Below are 18,021 nucleotides of genomic sequence, written 5' to 3' on the forward strand. Positions count from 1 at the left end.
GGTAGACTTCAGTGTTAGCACGATGAGATATGTGAATGAATACATGACATGAGCATACATTGAAATGAGTTCTACCTTGGACCGCTACTTGGATGTGGTTGGTTATTTCTGCTGATGAAAGCGTGGAGCACCACAAGTTCTTTGTTACTCAAGCGGTTTTTTTGAGCACAATCGCCCAGCGGTCGCTCCTATATTACACCCCAACCATGCAGGTCATTACGTCTAGATTGAGTCTTTTGGCTCGACAAAGCAGGTTTACATCTTCAATATCGAGCCTGGTGCTAAACAATTCGAGAAAACCTCTCAGCACTGCTGTCGAGCCTGGCCCTTTATCACATATAAGGTTGGTATTGATTTATATTTACATTTGAAACGCTGAATTCACCAGTGCGACTGCTCGTCTATTGCCAACTGCACCAGAACAATCCAACACTGAGCTAACATTCCATTCAAAAACAGAGTTCTAGACTTGACAAGGATTCTTGCTGGTCCATTCGCTACTCAAATCCTGGGTGATCTAGGCGCTGATGTCATCAAAGTCGAATCCACGGCCGGTGGTATGTATCCTTTTTGATGTTTTTCAACCGTGATGTCACCATCCATAGCAATCGCTCACAACAATCGCTAAATCAAATCCTCTCCTCTAAATAATCATAGATGACACAAGAACATGGGGACCACCGTTTGCCCCAACAGTTCCAGACTATGTTCCAGCACCAGATTCACATCCAAATGCTTCAAAACCAGAGTCTGCCTACTTTTTGGGAATAAATCGAAACAAGCGAAGCATCACGTGTAATTTCAAGACTGCCGCAGGTTTACAAATGATCAAAGATCTCGCCGCAGTATCTGATGTGTTTGTCGAAAACTATATACCGGGAAAGTTGTCAGAGATGGGTCTGGGCTATGAGGTATTGTAGTTGACTTCGCATTTACTTGATTCCGAACTAACTCATCTCGGCGCATGTACTAGGATATCAAGAAGGTGAATCCAAAGATTATTTATGCATCTGTTACAGGGTATGGTCCAGATGGTCCCTACGCAACTCGAGCAGGCTACGATGTCATGATTGAGTGGGTATTTCAGGGTGGTTCTGTCTGTGAAATCCGACGTTGAGTTTGAACTTGGATTCTCTATGTAGAGCTGAAGCTGGCTTAATGTACATTACTGGTGAACAAGATGGACCACCAGTCAAAGTTGGAGTTGCCATTACAGATGTCTGTACAGGTCTCTATACTCATGGTGCTATCATGGCTGCACTATATGGACGAGAAATGACTGGCGAGGGTCAATGGATCAATGCTTCGCTGATAGAGACGCAAGTCGCCGGATTGGCAAATATCGGACATAGCTATCTGGTTGGAGGAAAGGAAGCCACAAGGTGGGGCACGGCTCATGAGTCCGTCGTACCATATCAAGCATTCCCTACAAGCAATTCATACATTGTAGTGGGAATTGGAAATGACAAACAATTTAGACGACTGTCAGAAGTCTTCAATCGGATGGATTTAGCTGATAGTGAAGACTATGGCACAAACGCTGGCAGAGTTAAAAACAGAAAGGCACTCATTCCTATACTGACAAAGTGCTTTCAGACAAAGACCACCGAAGAGTGGCTAGGAATATTTAAGAAAAACAATCTTCCAGGAACCCCAGTCAACAATATCGGTACACTTAATTGACAATTGATTTGCATACGAGTTGCTCTACTAAATCCTAATCGACTTGTATAGAACAAACATTCTCGCATCCGCAAGTGATACATAGAGAGATGATCCAAACTGTGTATCATCCAAAAGCTGGTAATATCAAAACTGTAGGCATTCCCGTAAAGTATGGAGATACCAAGCCAAGTATCAGATTACCACCTCCGGTGCTGGGTCAACATACAGAGGAGATACTGAAGGATGTGCTGGGAAAATCTGACAAGGACATTCAGAACCTCAGACAAGAGGGTGCAATATAACTAATTCATGGAATGAACCTGTCATGAATATAATTAAAGGTATTCTAGTACAAATGAGCGTATAATATACAAAGTTGTTGCCCGAGTTGCCCGAGCCTCCTACTAGGTCGGACTGCAGGAAGCCTGTTCGAGATAGACGGGGGGTGGTATTCGGATCTCTTGTTTCCAACTTGGCTTGTAAACGTTGCTCTTGCTCTTCTCTTTGGCCGTTTTCTGATTGACCGGGTTTGAGCAAAAGTCAAGATTGTCAATTTTCACAAAAACCCAAGGCTTGTTCTTCACGATGAGCTACGAGGGCCCTCAAGATGCCTCGGCTCTGAGGATCAACTCACAGTTTACAACGCAAGCATCCAAGCAGTACCGCACCGGCTTCCTCTATGGTTGTCCGCTCCAATCATCGCCATCCTCATCGGCGAAAACGCTGCCTTGGCTAAAGTTCTACGCAGAGCTCCAAGGAAGAACTCTAAAGCTTTATAAGATCGCAGTTGAGCTAGCTGCACTTACTTATGTCTCCAGCCCGTCTGCAAACTCAATCTGCCAGGCGGAACTCCGGCCAACTTCGCAGATCATAGAGAAGGTGAGGACAATGCATATCTGTGGCCAGCGCTGCCACGAAATCCTCTTTTTGAGTATCAGAACTTGAGGTTAATCCCGAAATCGTGCACATTCCACGGCTAGATTAAGATGGCAGACACAACGCCAGTCGATATCGACGTTACTACCACACTAGCATTTGCAACTTCCATACCGCAGTACGATGCTGAAGAAGGTCACGCTCTACCACCACCTGTACCTTATGACTCGTTTTTCGTATTGACTGGCTTCCCAAGTCGGTTCAAGAGTGGACTATATCTAGCTGCTCCAAGCTCATTAGCATGTAATGCATGGATAGCAGCATTTGCACTCGTGAACTTCGAACTGGCCAAGCTCAATGAATACTATACCCTCAATTTGCTCAAGGACCCACCCTTGTCAGTTTTGTTGTCAGTTTTGTATGCTTTTGCTCTGCTCACTCTATTTCTTTTGTAGCTATCATATTTGGGACTCTATGAGGATGACACCATTCAATACGGCCGTGTACACGAGCAGGATCACCTTCCAGGGGTTGCTGGATGTATTACTTCCATCAGATAATTGGAAGACAATGTACGCTGTCTTAATTGGACCTCCAGCAGAGCCACGTAGAGGCAGTCAGAAGAATCGAGGAGGGCATATTGCTCTTTATAATGTAGGGTCATTTCCAACGAATTCAATTTACACATCAAACTGCTATGTCTTGACACTCACAAACCCCATTTCTAGAGCAAACGAGACTTCAGAATGGGCAAACAGAGCGTGTATATTCATCATGTAACTCAAGCATATGGAATCTATCCCACAGCTGCCCCTGCCAACATTGGAGACTGCAAAGGTGTATTTCGAATTGAGGGATGTGTATGTCTCTTTGCAGACAAACCTGTAGCAAAAGGACTACGAGGCTCAATGCTCAGATCGCAATCGATGCCGTCACTAGTAGCAGCTGGCCAAGAAGCCGAACAATTGGGTCAACCACGAAAGTCTGATGTAGAAACCGCCGATGAAGAATATTGTGGATTGTACTTTAGAGCCCCCAAAGGATCCTTCGAAATGGCACAATGGATTGTAGCATGCATGGGCGCTTTTGACATCGATGCAGACCTCGTGAAAAGGGATCGTGGAATAGCAGGTGGTGAGTGTGGGTTGCTGGGAAAAGACAGCCAGTTAAGCGCATCTGGAATGCCAGCCGCTGTTTCTAGCAATACAACAACCAGCAACTCGGCATGGGGTCTGCTCTTCCTATCAACGCCGGAAGTGGCTGGTATTGATATGAGATATTTGGCGATGGCAATGATGAGACGGGAGATTGAGAATGTATTAGTGGATAAGTGTGGTGCAAAGCAGGCTGGACATCTCGGATGGTGGAATTCCACAATCAAGAAGGAATCTTTCGTAAGACAAGGTATAGAGTGGAAGGAGGTTGAAGCAAGAGCAAAGGAGTTTGTCATGTGGTTGAAGGCTGAGAAACGTAAGTTTACTTGATGTAGTTGTTTCTATTTTGCTGGTCACTTGTGCTCCAACTGAATGCTTACATTTGTCATAGAAATATTGCCACCAAGCCCACCTACCACTCCAGACGGTGGTCGCAAAGCACCTCCACGAACTGCCTCGCTTATAGATATCAAAGCGACCTCTGCGCTGGTACCATCATCATCACCATCGCCGCTTCCTGATATCCACACTGGATTTTCAGTGAGTGTTGAAGAAATAGAACAACGAGTGTCTTTATCAGACGAGGAAGATAGCATTCTACCAGAATCAGTAGAACCCGATGTGATGACACCCAAAGATCCAAACGCTGTATTTTGGCACGATGCCAATAGTTATTCAGTAGTGGTGGAGGCAATCCATGATGACGGATGGCGTGGAACCATCCCTGCCTCGCATCTTTCGAATGGAACGTGGGTCGCAACACCAGCACGAGGAGCTCGTGTTGGTTCCAAGGTAGCATTCAGTTTTGTCGTCAATGATAAGAAACAAACCAGTGGTGACTATCCGACCAGCTCTGGAGGAGAAGAGGGACTGATGAACTGGATTGTAGTTGAACCCGGCCCAAACACACGCCCACTCTCAAAGTCAGCAGCAGATTACGAGACACTAGAGGAGGAACTCAAGACTGTCCCTTCAATGGTATCTATAGTAGATTCCGAGTCTAATAGCTCAGGCTCCTCCGATTCGTCACCACCACAACAGGGTGATGTCGATGTGATTACTCCTATCGTCGCGGCCGATAATGTATCTCTGAATTCAACATGCTCGTCACCATCAGCTCGTACGCCAGCTCGACTCATGACCCCGAGAGTATCTACTGGATCGTCGTCGAATGGTGATACGTCTCTTCGTCGAAGGGTCAAGTCTTGGTTGTCGGCACCAAGCTACAAGTACGCTAGAAATCCAGATGCTCCTTCTGATGGCACTGCGTCTAGGTAAGAGAACAAGATGGCAATCGATGACAAGTTGACAAAAGAGCCCCATATGCTAACCATTATGTTTGATGGATAGCAGCAGCGAAGGAACAGGAAGAAGTCACAGTCTTGATGAAGGGACTAGCGGACCAGCAACGCTGATAAAGGGCAGCCCCAGGATGATTATAGAACCAGAAGTAACAGGAGCTAGCGTCAAGAAACGTCATTCGCTGGCAGACTTGATAAGGGAGGTTGTCGGAATGAACAACAGCAACACCAATGTTAAGAATTACAACAACAGCAACAACAATAACAACAACAACCAGTCGCAACAACAGTAACAGGAATCAGGCCTCATATTAGAAAGAAGAAACAACATTGCATTCTGCAACAGGGACACGGGGACAATTGAAGGGACAATTGAAGGGACAATTTGATATTTCTTTTGTATAATTTTATAAGTCGTTAGCAGTATTTTACATATAGAATGAAATGATGGGAAGGAACAGTTGGTGGCAGATACACTTTCATGTGTGGGCGTGTGTTTACGAAAAAGAGGTTAGAAAATATACGTGGCTAATGCCATTACTGCTCAATAGGCCACTATTATCATGTTGCCAAAATGAAAACGAGGCGTGATGAGGGTGGAGGTTGGCTCAGCAGTTTTCCCCAACGTGTGACCGTTAACAAACCACTTTTTGCCCCAACCAAGAACTTTTGTCTGAAGGCACCATCAAGGATATAGCTAGCTAGCCGTCGACAAGTACATTTATAGCGAGCTAACTCCATCTCTGCACCTGCTGTTTGAGCTGCAACGATGAGTGGAAAGGACTTTGCAAACCACCACCAACACCATCCACGCCTCGCAGAAGCTCCAATCAAGTATGTCGACCCTCCAAGATATGTACATCACAGCGTATCTTCGGCATCTATGTCCCACCATTTTCCTGCTCCTGCTCCACATCTACATCACGTAAAATCAAACGACAATTACAGGCAACCACCAAACCAACAACCACTCCATGTCGCAATACAACCACTACACTATCAGATCAATCCGAATACTCAATTGCCAACGCCAATTGCTTCGCCCATAAACAGTGTCACAAAGTATGGTGGTGGTTCTGCTGCAGTGCCCGACTCACGAGGTACTGAACTTGATCAACTACATCCGGCCTTCTTGAACAAGTATCAAGTATATGGAAACGAGCTGGGATCTGGTGCTACTTCCTTTGTACGAAGTGCAAGAACGATCTCGGGTGAAGACGTCGCTGTCAAGGTAACCTTCGTGTTTGTTATTAGGTCTTGGCAAATCACACACTCACCGCAACCAACTAAAACATAACGTCTGTTTGCTAGTTTATTTATAAGGAGCTCGCTGGGCTGAATGGGTTTATGAGAGATCCTGTGCACGGGATTTTGCCAATGGAAATCGTAAGTTGACGTGGTACCTCAAGTATCAGCAAAAAGTGTTTAACTCGATGCAAACTACTTCATCTCTGTTGATCTCTCGTATTGTCGTAATTCCGTCCTTTCCATGTGCGATCATGTCTAAATCCTTTGTCTTTGACTCAAATAGTTTCTATTAAGGAAATTACGGCACAACAACATTATACGCTTCATAGAGTGCTTTGAAGACCACCGCTATTATTACCTCGTCACCGAAATACATGGTGACAACTGGTCCAAGAAAACACGGAAACTGCATAAAAACCCATCAGAACGAGACCTCACTAGCAACAGGCCTGACTCTGGCGTCGATCTACGAAAGCCACGAAGCAATAGCAGCTCAAGTAGTAACAGCACATCAGATTCACGAAAGAAACGAACGAGTCGCGACCTCTTTGAATGTCTCGAAAACAATCCCTTTATAAGTGAAGAGCAAGTGTGGATTATATTTAGACAAATTGCCAGTGCCGTTGCATACTTGCATTATAATGGGGTCGTGCATAAAGATATCAAGGACGAGAATGTTGTCGTGTCGGAAGACCTCGTTGCCAAGCTTATCGACTTCGGAAGCGCTCAGCCAATGCCACGGCATCCTTCTCAGTTTAGTATCGGATTCAACGGTGGTACTATACATTACCAATCACCAGAGTCTCTCAGGCAAATCGTGAGTGCAAAAAAAGTGATGTAGTTCGCTGTCTTGACAATCAGTGATGCCAATTATTGGTTGGTGTGGATGCTAACAATCCCCTTTCCTATTTAGCCTCATGATGGAAGATCAAGTGACGTATGGGCTTTAGGTGTGCTGCTCTACATCCTCGCTAACGGTGGCGAAGTACCATTCGCGGACGCTCTTTCTGTTTGTGAAGCACGTTATCTGGCTCCACGATATAAACGATCAGATGCGTTTACGAATCTGCTCAATCTGATGCTGGAACCGGATCAACTAAGACGTATCAACATTGACCAAGTAATGGCACATCCGTGGATCACGGGCTGGAGCATGAGCAATAATATTGAATAATAATTTGTATAGCGTATTCCCCGTCGCTAGTTGCAGTAAGTGCAGTAAATATGGGCAATGGTACATAGAATTTATCCCCTCTTGCAATTAAGGCCGCAGTTTGATTTTGTGGGTGGTTCCATCCTTGCACGGTCATGAAGTCGCGTTCAATCATATGCTGAGCACTGTGTACGTGTGATTTGAGCCTGCGCGGTTTGAAAGTTTCGGTTCATCTGTGAAGGTTTGCGATTCCGAGCGACTAGATGTTTTTGGCAAAAAAATCCAAACCACACACAGGCACTGTAACGATATGAGACTCAACGGAATCCTCTATGTAGCCACTCTACTGGCCGGCGCATCAGCACATTCCATTGTAGATGTAATGACTGGTCTTGGATACATGAAAACTGGACTCAACCTCTCTGCCTCCAATCCAATATGGGCAAACGACTCCGCAAGCATCACCGTCTTCATGCCTAGAGATTCGGCCTTCCCAGTCAATTCCACTGCTGGATTCGCTCAAGTAAACATGCCCATAAATGCATCTGGAAGTACCAACTATTACATTTTGCAGAATGTTATCACCAACGGAACGTTTGTGTATGGTAAGCTTATGGATGATTTTATATGTAAAAGGCGTGTTTGACGACGTTGGGACCGTTTTAATCTTGGATCAGTGACGCTGGCCGATTTCGGAGGCTTACTAACTAAACTGCTCATTTCTCTACAGACAACTTCAATACAACATCACCCTCGGTTCATCTCGTAACAGGAACTGCTGATATTGCCATCAACTCGTCCAATATCTACCCTGCAACAAATGGTTTCCTGTATGTTTTGGATGCACCTTGTAAGTTCGATCCCCCCCGTAACTTCAAGTAGCTACCCAACCGCGATTGAGAAAGAGGTAATTGCTGATCATCTCCTTCATTTCTAGTACCTACACCGCAACTACCATCGGCGGTATTCGCTGCTCGTCAGCTAACCAATTTCAGTGCTGCTTTGAACGCCACAGGATTGACCGAATATGTAGATAGTCTAGTAGGCCACTACACCATGTGAGCACTTGTGTGTCGTTTCTCAAACGAACCTCTCAAAGCCTTAAACCCTCATTCGCTAACACCTTGTACCCCTCTCCAGTTTCGCACCAAGCAACGCGGCTTTCGCAGCTGCCAACGCCACACTAGCAAATCTCACATTGGGCCAGATTCGAAGCGTGCTTTTATACCATATAGTCATCGACGCCGCACATCCATCGACGCTCTTCCAATTAAACAACAGCTATCCAACTGCGTATGGATCACTTGTTTCCGTGGTTGTGAATGCTACTGCTAATGGAACGTATGTTACCGCTGAAGGATCTCCAATTACGCTGGCAGATCTGTCTGCAACCTCTGTAAGTCTCCGTCAGATTGTTACGTGCGACTCATGAGTTGTGATTATTTATCTTTTTCATTTTTCGTAAAAGGGATTTGTGGATATCATATCAGCCATCATGATCCCACCAGGAAATCTGACGGAAACCGCACCGATAAACGTGACTGCGCCTGCAAACACGACTGCCAAAGTCGCAACCGTGGCATCCACAACCCAAGAAATTGCGGCTCCTGCCGCCAGTAGCTTCCATTGGGCGATTGTCGTTGGAATTGTAGTAGGTGGTGCTGCAGTAGTTGTAGTTTCTACCACCATATTGGTAGCATACTCATCTAGAGCTACCAGACAACAAAAGAAGAATGCAGACAACGGCAAAATCGGTGAATTGCCAGCCTTGTTTGCATCCGTCTTTTATAAACGAGACCCACTAGACGACATAGATAAGCTCAGTCGCCGAACGGTAGCCTTGAACTAGACGGTTGGACAAAAATGCTTGGGGGATATACAAGTACTTGTTCATTCTTACAACAACAAAATATGTAGAGAAGGGATTTGATCTCAAACTATAAAAACGCCACAAAACTATATTCAGTTTCCACCAACGAGTTTCCTCAGTCAAACTCATTACCAATCAGCTTGATACTACGATCTTCCCGATTTACCCAACTACGACGTAGCGACACTTCACTAAGTCTATTACAACCAAAAATGGCCACCTGTTCCAAATTGCGACATCGATCTATAATCGATTCGAAGAGATCGTCATCCAGTTGGCGTACCCAAGACAGATCCAAGTCACGGAGATTGTGACACGTTGCACCGATAGCACGTAAGGAATATTCTGTCAATTCCTCCAGTCCATTCAAAGATAGTGATACAAGTGAAGCACCATGGATGTTTATAAGTGCTACGAGGGCAGTGTCTCCGACATTCTCACATCGTTGAAGGTTGAGATCTGTCAACGGCGACTTTGTGTTGCTAGCTGAAAAGAATGACACGAATGCATCATTGTTCAAGCTTGAGCATCCACGCAATGATAATTTGCGAATCAATGGGCAATGAGCACCGATTCCTTCCAACACCTCATCTCCCATCTCTGGGAAACTACAGGTGCAAATATCATTTTAGTTGAAGAGACACCTCCAGCGCATAAATCGAGCGACGCTTACCCTTCAATCTTTAGAACCTTGAGTGATTTACCAACAGCTTTGATGACTTTCAGTAGCACTTCGTCAGAGACACCCTTTACAGCCTGACCCAATGCGTCCAGACGCAGATTCTCTAGATATACCAGACTACTGAGATATTCGACGACGGTAGAGCCTACCATTTGGCATGAGACCAAGGAGAGAGACTTTATCTTTGGGCAGTGGGTGGTGAGGGCTTGGATACCAACTTCACTCAATTTCGCTGCGTTTTCTAGGTGCAGTTCAACGAGTTTAGAGCCTAGAGTAGAAAAAAGGTTTCCATAGGCTTCGTCCTTGACTAAAAAAGGACCAGCGAGATGAAGTGACCGGATGGAGTTGCATCTGTCAGTGATCTCATTCAAGACAGTGTCTAAACAGGAAGTGGTTGACTGAGGACTGAATGGAAACAAGACCCAACGGAAATAATCAAAAAAAAAATTACCAGTCATTCTGCCACAAAATGACAAGTTGAGTCTGGTCACATTCGGACAGAGCTGAGCAATTCCTTTCAACGCAGCTTCATCCAAACCTAGTGAATGGCGAAGATCGTCAGAAAGAAGAAAAAAGAAGCGCCGAAATTCAGCATTCAAAACTTACGAGAGCAATCGAATAGCTCGACAGTCCTTTCGTGTGGACCAAGGAAGAGATTCATAGTTCGCAAGTCCAAGGTGCGATTTCGACTCAATATTTTTGATATTTTAATTTTAATATCGTCAGGAATATCTCCAAACTCATCCACAGAGTCAATATTCTCAGCCACAATCTAACGTCACCCGTTCAAGATGTTAGATGATTGCGAATACGATTAACTAAGAGAACACAACTTACGCGAATACAAATATCTTTGAGACTCATCAATTTCTCATTAGAATCTTCAACCACATTGGCAGCATTCTTCTTCTTGGTCACTTTTCTAACTTTTGGGCCAGATCCGACAGTCAGACATGCCTGGCACATTGTAGCGTTCGGAGCATCGATATCGGGAACGAATCTACGTTTACAATTTTGACAAAAGTCAGCCGTGTGCTTTGCTGCGTTTGTCGATGACGTGGCGTTCTTGGCAAGCTTTGAGTGTTTGGATCTGGGAAGGGTGTTGCTGGATTTTGGCAGAATATCTCGAAGAGGATCATCAAGATCGGATTCTTCAGAGTCGGATTGTTGTCTTTTGGTGGGCTTCTTTTTAGATTTACTGGTGGTTTTGGCTTTTTTTCCAGAGGAAGGGGAAGTGACTGGAGCTGATTTACGTTTTGCTGAAGCTTTGGTTGCCTGGTGAGAAATGGAATGTCAAGACATATGGAAATTGAATGCGGCTAACGATTCTGACCTCTGTAGTTGTAGTGGCTTCATCTTGATCTATCTGTATAGGTTGATGCACAGTGACTGGTTGTCGTTCATCACTGTCGTCATTGCCATCGTCTTCGTCGTCGTCTTCAGCGTCACTATCAGGTGTAGGAGCATCAGGTCGTCTTCTAGCTCGTGGCTGTCGAGGCTGTCTTGTTCTACGTCGTTGAGGAATTGGCACGACATTTGCAGGTTGACCCATCACCACCACCACATCATCACCATCTTCAGCATCATTATTGTCTTGATTATTATCAGCAACAACAGCAGGAGGAGCAGGCTGCGGATTTCGTCTGGCAATAGCAGGAGCTCTGATGCCACGTTCCCTCAAAAAGCTTGAACACAAAAGTTAGCATTAAGCGAAGCTGGAACGGTAAAGAATTGTAGCAATTGCAGTAAAGTACTGAAAAAGTAGATGCAATTATGGCAGGAGCCGAACGGTGAAGGATTGCAGTAATTGCAAAAACGTAATGAAAAAACAAGATCAAACCAACCTCGTCAAGGCCGATGTGGGACCCCGCACTTGATTTCGTTGTGCCATTGCGTGCTTATGTTAGATTTGCCCCCGTTCAATGTTGAGAACAGACAGCTGCTCAGAGTTGGAGGTTTGAGGTTTGATATTTGATTATGGATTGTTGAAGCTTACAGGCCGAAGCAGATGTCGACGCGTACGGAGGACATTAGATCTGAGATTCCAGTTTATTGATGACGCGTAAATTGGCATTTATCTGATTCTTTGGCGATTGAGGATGGCTAATGACAACACATACCACATTCATGAGCTGACATTAGCTCCTGGCATGGACATGTTGCTTGTAACTGAAAGATAATAACGAAATTAATAAGTATAAATAGGCTAGCATCTGAACCAGCCGATCTTACATTAACTCTATCTGTGAAGCTCGTGCTTCCGAACAGAGCAAGCTCTCACTTTTGAAGATTGGCTGCTAGGTAAGACGTCCTTTTCAGCGAAACTGCCTTGCTGGCACTCGTTTTTTACCCATTCTCGATACTAATCGGCCCAGCTAGACACTTGGCTTCTATAGTCTCCTCCTCGACATCAAACAACATCAACACCATATCTGTTGTTAAGCCATCCAAAGTGTCTGATGTGCTTCCCAGACCAAATCTCGGTACATTTCCAAGCGAGTTGTTGGTGTCCATCATCGATCTATCTGATAGGAAGACTCGATTGGCCATGTCTCTCGTCAATCGCCGAATTATGAACGTGGTATTGGCTCTCATCTGTGCAAACGTCACCGTCGTCCCACTGAACTATCTGTCAAATGCAATCCTTGACGGAACCGTATCCCAACGCTTTCGAAATCTGTTGCAATCCATCGAGCTTCACAAGGATTTGACTCCGTATTCCCAAAATGCCGCGCGAGACAACCTAAACATACAGAGCATCTTGGAATTCTTACCCGACTACCTTTCTTGATGGATCAGCTCATAGGTTGAAGGCTCTCGAGTTGTCCCGAACTGAAAATTGAACTGCTGGTGCTATACGCCAAGCAGTTGAACCCCCGGGATTTCCGGACTTGAATAAGATAAGGTTTGGAACCAATGTCGCAAGTGTCAACGACTGGAAGGATATATCTGAGGCACGCAGTGGGATGAATGCCGGTCTCAACCATGTTCTAAAGTTGCAACTGATGGATGTACGAACCCTCCCCAATCGTATAGTTAAATCGAATGAAAAGGAAGTCATGGCTTTTGCTCGTGGACTCCTGATGACCATGTTTTTTATCACGAAAGGCGGTATGGCTATTACAAGTTTGCCCCGTTTGCCGATTCTTGTATTGATTGGTTTCATCATAAGTAAGGGCAAGAGATCTCCATTCTGAAATAGTATGAGTCTCTGTCTTTATGGTTGTATAAGATGCTAGTAAATGAGTATTTTTTGTTGAGTTTGTTTTGCTGATCTTCAAGAGTATCTGTATCTTTTCCATATTCAATATACCATTTTGCTTTATAAGAACCCAGTAAGAACGTGAAAGACTGAATTTTATTGCTATCAGAGCGAGTAGTTAAATCACGACACAACATCGAAATTTTCACTGAAGTCAGCTCGTTTTTGGTGATGGACGACTTGCCGTAACTTGTGGCTGAGGGAGACATGATTAGAATGGACTATGATAGTGTTCTTAGAACTTTTGAGCAAGCATGCCGGGACTTCCAGGTTAGCAATGCGTTTCTTGAGTTTTTTTTTGAGCTTCTCAAAGTTCGCCTTGACTAAGACAATTTCATCAAATATAGACTCCTGCTACTCGTATAGCTGGTGAACGTGTCCTCCTTCAATTCAGATCAACACCTGGCATCCTTTCTGTATGCCAATACATTTTAGGTCAGCAAGAAGTTTGTGGTCTTTCACGTTGCATCTTGACTGATCCCCCAAATACGTTGTGTGCAGAACATGCCAGTCATCCATTAGTCCAATTTGAAGTCGCTGCTGCCATGAAAGAGGCTATTACAAGGGAATTCACACAACACTCCAAACAAGAAATCCAAGCACTGCGCACATATCTCATCAAGACTGTTGTTTCTCGTGGTCAGAGGTATTTTATATCTTCGTTGTTTCGAACTGGAATTGGTATTGATCTCTCATCGCCCAACAGTTTACCTCATTATGTGAGGGAGCAACTGCTTCAAACTGCCGCTCTTTTGGTTAAACGGGGCTGGTTGGATGCTACACAGGATGAGATGGAAGCGGTTATTAAGGACGCTGCTGATCTTTTACAAGGAACTGTCTTTGAAGTACAGCACTTGCCTTGTTTCGACTAAGATTCAAAACTCACACGTCTTTCGCCACTAGAAAAAGCTCTCAATGTCATTATTGATGGCCCTAATCAATGAATTCTCATCTGGAAAAGCTAGTGCAATTGGCCTACCTTGGTCCTTTCACTACCAGTGCCGGAAATCCTTTGAAAAAACAGAACTTCAACACATCTTTCAGATGGCTCTACAAGTGTTATTTACGTCGCTTCCAGAAGTAACAGCTATCTCCACTTTTGATGAATCGAGCGATACCGGTGTTTTGGTAGCAAGCATTGTCGCCGTTTCAGAAACGATCCTTCAATGGGAATTCACAGATACGGACAATACAATGGGTGGCGCATTCGAACGAAACGTACTTCCAGATACGAATGCTGCTGAAGATGAAGCCAAGAGTCAAGTGTCTGTGTTTCCAGAGTCCTGGAGTGCGTTGCTTGTCAGACCGGATGTGCTGGATCTCTTTTTTCTGGTAATTTTCAAAAATATGGCGACTTGTTCACATACATTGTCGTTCTTTATCTGACATTTTATCGCTATTTAGGCTTACAAGGCGTTAGCCAAGGACTCGAATGCAGGAAACCGTGCTCGCCAGTGTTTAATACAATTGGCTGGTTTGCATGGAAGGATATTTCCCAACAATGACGCTCAAATTGCTTATGCTGCTCATTTTCTCGATGGATTGATGCGTCTTCTTCAGGAGTAAGGAAATTTAACAGTATCAGTTATATATTTGGATATTTATAGCTTACACCTTTTTTTGCAGATTTCTGTCCAGCAATAGTGACCATCTAGACGACGAATCTGGACCCGAGTTAATAGGGATAGTGCAAATGTCTCGCCGATTATTGACGCGATTTCCTATTCCTATATTGGGATCATCACCTCATTTGTCTCGATTCCTTGAAGACATGAGTGTTTTGACTCGATTGTGTCTGCGTCAAGGTGTTGGGTCTGAAGCATCGTGGTGCTCAGAAGCAGCCGAAGAACTGCTAGAGACTTGGTCTGCTTTTGGTGAGTGTTCCAAATTCCTTGGATATGGAATTTTACGGCTTACATTTTCGTACAGTTACGGACGCAAATCAACTATCAGGCCCTGGTTATGATGCTCTCAAAGCATATCTGCAAGCACAGTCAGGCTCCATATTTACAACCTACGTCGACGCTCAAATGGAGACGGCCAGAGTCACGTCTGAAGAAGAAGATGGTATTGATGAGGATGATATGGGATTCAAAGATCAGGTACACCTGTTTCACTTCCATCTACATCCGCGCGTATCTGACCGGCGGTGACTTTTTAAGGAAATGTATTCAGACCAATTGATTTCCGCTGCAGCACTGGCAAGGAATAGTCCCCGTCAGTCCCTTGACAGGATGATGTTGGAAATTAGTGCAAGGGTCGAATGTGTGAAGCGAGCTTTTGAGGGACAGAGTGCTGGTAAACCAACTGTTCAAGTACTTTTCTTATTTTCGATTAGCATTTTTTTTAGCAAAATTGAGCCATTGACGCGCATCTTCAATTTAGAAAATCTGTCGATAATTCTTGAACAGACTCATTGGTTAACTTTGATTGCCGGCTATATACTTGCAGACTCAGGTGTTGGTGAACAACCTCTAGTCCCAAGCTCCCTGGCTTCTCTTTCTGTACGTTATTACATTGTTAGAGCCTTTTTGAATGTCGAACTGACAGTGCTGCTCTGTAGAACGAAGTGGCAGCAGAGGCCAATCCCACTCTGATACTTCCAAATATGTTGTTTGGCTTGTTAAAATATGTGACTGTTGATCCATCCCTGCCTCAAATGGAACTATGTAGCCCTCTCGTTGCAGAGTCTTTACTCTGGCTCGTGGAAAGATGGAGCAGAACGTATCTCTTTCTTAATGCAGATGAACAGCATCCCAGATGGTACATGAGTTGGTCAAACGTAGAAATCCTCCTCTCTACACTAGTGTTCATCTCTGACGTTGATTTTACGTAGTCCAACCATTATAGCTGCTTTTGGAGTCAACGACAATGGATCCCGTATTTTGGAGGTCATACTTGATATGATTCATGACAATTTGGTGCTCTGGGTTGCAGATCCGGATGTCACAGCACAGATTGTCCGTATGTTGAATACGTTTCCTCAAAACAAAATGATTCGCCACTCACTACTGGAGTCTGGTAGGTCACCAATTGCTTTTTTTTGGACAAGAAAATACAATTGCCTTAAAATCTCATTCTTTACCTCTGCTAGAAAAATTCCAAGGTATCGCTACTTTTATTCTCAACAATTTGCATCGAATTCCGGCCATTGTGCATACGTAAGTTTTGATTTCATTGACATGGCACGACACAGCGCTGACCTCCTTGACTCCTAGATCATTGATTCAAACCATTGCAACCATCGCATCACACGCTGCTACAGAAGAAGCTAGACTAGAGTATTTTACTGGTTTGAACGAAGCCGTCCAAAAACGTTTATTGGCCGTTATTCAGCTACCAAACTTTAGCCAAGTATGCCATCGCCCTGAAATCATTCTCCAGGTTGTTAATACGTTAGAGCTGTATATTGGACTTGCACAGTCTCAGGATATGGCAACCACCTCTCTTGTATTTGCAGCATGCGCTCCATATTTAGGAGCCTTTGTGCATCTAGTCGATGTATATCACAACTCGCCAGAAGTCGAACAATACGTACTTCAATTTTTTGAAGCCTTTGTCAGGAATGCCGTGTTTACACAATTACAGCCTTCCGATATGGACATGTTGACCAGCACTTTGCTCAATTTATTTACTACATTTGGCAAAACTGGAATCGGCAAGTCTCGATCCGCAGAAGTCGGCCAAGAGGACGAATTGTTTGAGGACGTCTCGTCCTTGTTGAGGCTCATGTCTTCTCTCATGGAATCCGGATTATCTGATGGAGCAGGAGGTAATAGCGAAGAGACGAGCTGCAAGCCAATCACACAATTTAGATTATGACTGACGTACTTTGTGCTGTTTCATAGAGAGTGTAGCTCGAGCTAAAATCGGTGATGTTGTGTTTCATGGTGTTAATACAGTCATACCTTTGATCAGTGCGGAGATGCTCAAGGTCCGTACGGTTTGAGAACATATGACTTTGGACTGGTCGAAAGTTATGACTTTTGAAGATGTTGCAACTAAAGCCTGTCAATTCTTTTAGTACCCACAACTTGGTCGTGAATATGTTCCACTCGTATCACGACTGGTGCAATACTTTCCTGAACGTCTGATACAGCTTCCTGCTCCACTCTTATCTTCCCTCGTCAAATCCTTGATTTACGGATTTGATGCTACCGAGTATGAGATTGCTCGATCAGCCTTTGAGGCTGCTATGACATTGGCTATTTGGTCTCGCAAACCCGAAGCCATTCAGGGTAAGAATGTTCAACAAATAGTTGAGTATTGAGCAACTACGCATCAAAGCAACATTCTCACTCTCAATCCTCAACAGACCCAGCACTTGTATATATTCAACCTCATCTGGATTCTCTCCTGTCTGAAATCTTGCAATGTCTCTTATTTAAGGAGTTTGATCCAGACCTCATTGAGTCTGCTGGGGAGGCATTCTTTGTGTTAACAATATGTAGAAACGTAAGGACAGTTTCTGTCGTGTTTTGTTTTGTCAGAGAACGAGATTTAGTGGAATAACACATCGAATATTGATGATTTCCAAATTAGGCAACGTATATAGAGTTTGTGAGACAGCTAGTAGACTCTCGAGAAGATGTTGCCATCAAGTCTCGATTATCAGCTGCATTTGTATCTCTTAACCAAGTCTTGGCAATTGCTGCAAGCGATGTTATGACGGTTGTGACGTCTACCTCTGGAACGTTTCTACGAGGTTCGAAATTCGATTCCTTCCGTAGTGGCTTGGTGGACTTTCTTGTAAATGTGAGAGGTTTCCTGCGAGTCAAATAGAAAAAGCACCACATCAATTTATAGTATG

General features: G+C 44.3%; 5 protein-coding genes across 5 annotated transcripts; 4 read left to right on the forward strand and 1 right to left on the reverse strand.

The window, feature by feature from the left end:
• Nucleotides 1–206: 206 nt before the first annotated feature.
• SmJEL517_g03398 (uncharacterized protein) lies at nt 207–1,967 on the forward strand (the record flags this gene model as incomplete). Its single annotated transcript, XM_031169326.1, has 6 exons — nt 207–343; nt 460–557; nt 658–911; nt 974–1,074; nt 1,143–1,669; nt 1,735–1,967. 6 exons carry the CDS (start codon nt 207–209, stop codon nt 1,965–1,967), a joined length of 1,350 nt encoding a protein of 449 aa, XP_031024638.1.
• A 283-nt stretch (nt 1,968–2,250) lies between these two features.
• Nucleotides 2,251–5,289, forward strand: SmJEL517_g03399 (uncharacterized protein; the record flags this gene model as incomplete). The annotated part of the gene is made up of 6 exons (XM_031169327.1): nt 2,251–2,544; nt 2,646–2,938; nt 2,997–3,195; nt 3,270–4,011; nt 4,087–4,969; nt 5,046–5,289. The coding sequence occupies 6 exons, from the start codon at nt 2,251–2,253 to the stop codon at nt 5,287–5,289; spliced, it is 2,655 nt and encodes an 884-aa protein (XP_031024639.1).
• Nucleotides 5,290–5,765: 476 nt separating this feature from the next.
• On the forward strand, nt 5,766–7,418 carry SmJEL517_g03400 (uncharacterized protein; the record flags this gene model as incomplete). The annotated part of the gene is made up of 4 exons (XM_031169328.1): nt 5,766–6,227; nt 6,308–6,382; nt 6,528–7,061; nt 7,158–7,418. The coding sequence occupies 4 exons, from the start codon at nt 5,766–5,768 to the stop codon at nt 7,416–7,418; spliced, it is 1,332 nt and encodes a 443-aa protein (XP_031024644.1).
• A 1,964-nt stretch (nt 7,419–9,382) lies between these two features.
• Nucleotides 9,383–12,499, reverse strand: SmJEL517_g03401 (uncharacterized protein; the record flags this gene model as incomplete). The annotated part of the gene is made up of 8 exons (XM_031169329.1): nt 9,383–9,875; nt 9,941–10,094; nt 10,164–10,256; nt 10,401–10,487; nt 10,556–10,721; nt 10,787–11,224; nt 11,283–11,625; nt 12,300–12,499. 8 exons carry the CDS (start codon nt 12,497–12,499, stop codon nt 9,383–9,385), a joined length of 1,974 nt encoding a protein of 657 aa, XP_031024645.1.
• A 928-nt stretch (nt 12,500–13,427) lies between these two features.
• Nucleotides 13,428–17,993, forward strand: SmJEL517_g03402 (uncharacterized protein; the record flags this gene model as incomplete). Its single annotated transcript, XM_031169330.1, has 16 exons — nt 13,428–13,481; nt 13,559–14,056; nt 14,115–14,543; nt 14,616–14,773; nt 14,838–15,085; nt 15,141–15,313; nt 15,374–15,509; nt 15,597–15,715; nt 15,775–15,974; nt 16,048–16,232; nt 16,306–16,372; nt 16,430–16,983; nt 17,060–17,145; nt 17,236–17,449; nt 17,527–17,666; nt 17,754–17,993. The coding sequence occupies 16 exons, from the start codon at nt 13,428–13,430 to the stop codon at nt 17,991–17,993; spliced, it is 3,501 nt and encodes a 1,166-aa protein (XP_031024642.1).
• Between the last annotated feature and the right edge of the window lie 28 nt (nt 17,994–18,021).

Source organism: Synchytrium microbalum, assembly GCF_006535985.1.
Source record: "Synchytrium microbalum strain JEL517 chromosome Unknown SmJEL517_scf0018, whole genome shotgun sequence".
NCBI lineage: Eukaryota > Fungi > Chytridiomycota > Chytridiomycetes > Synchytriales > Synchytriaceae > Synchytrium > Synchytrium microbalum.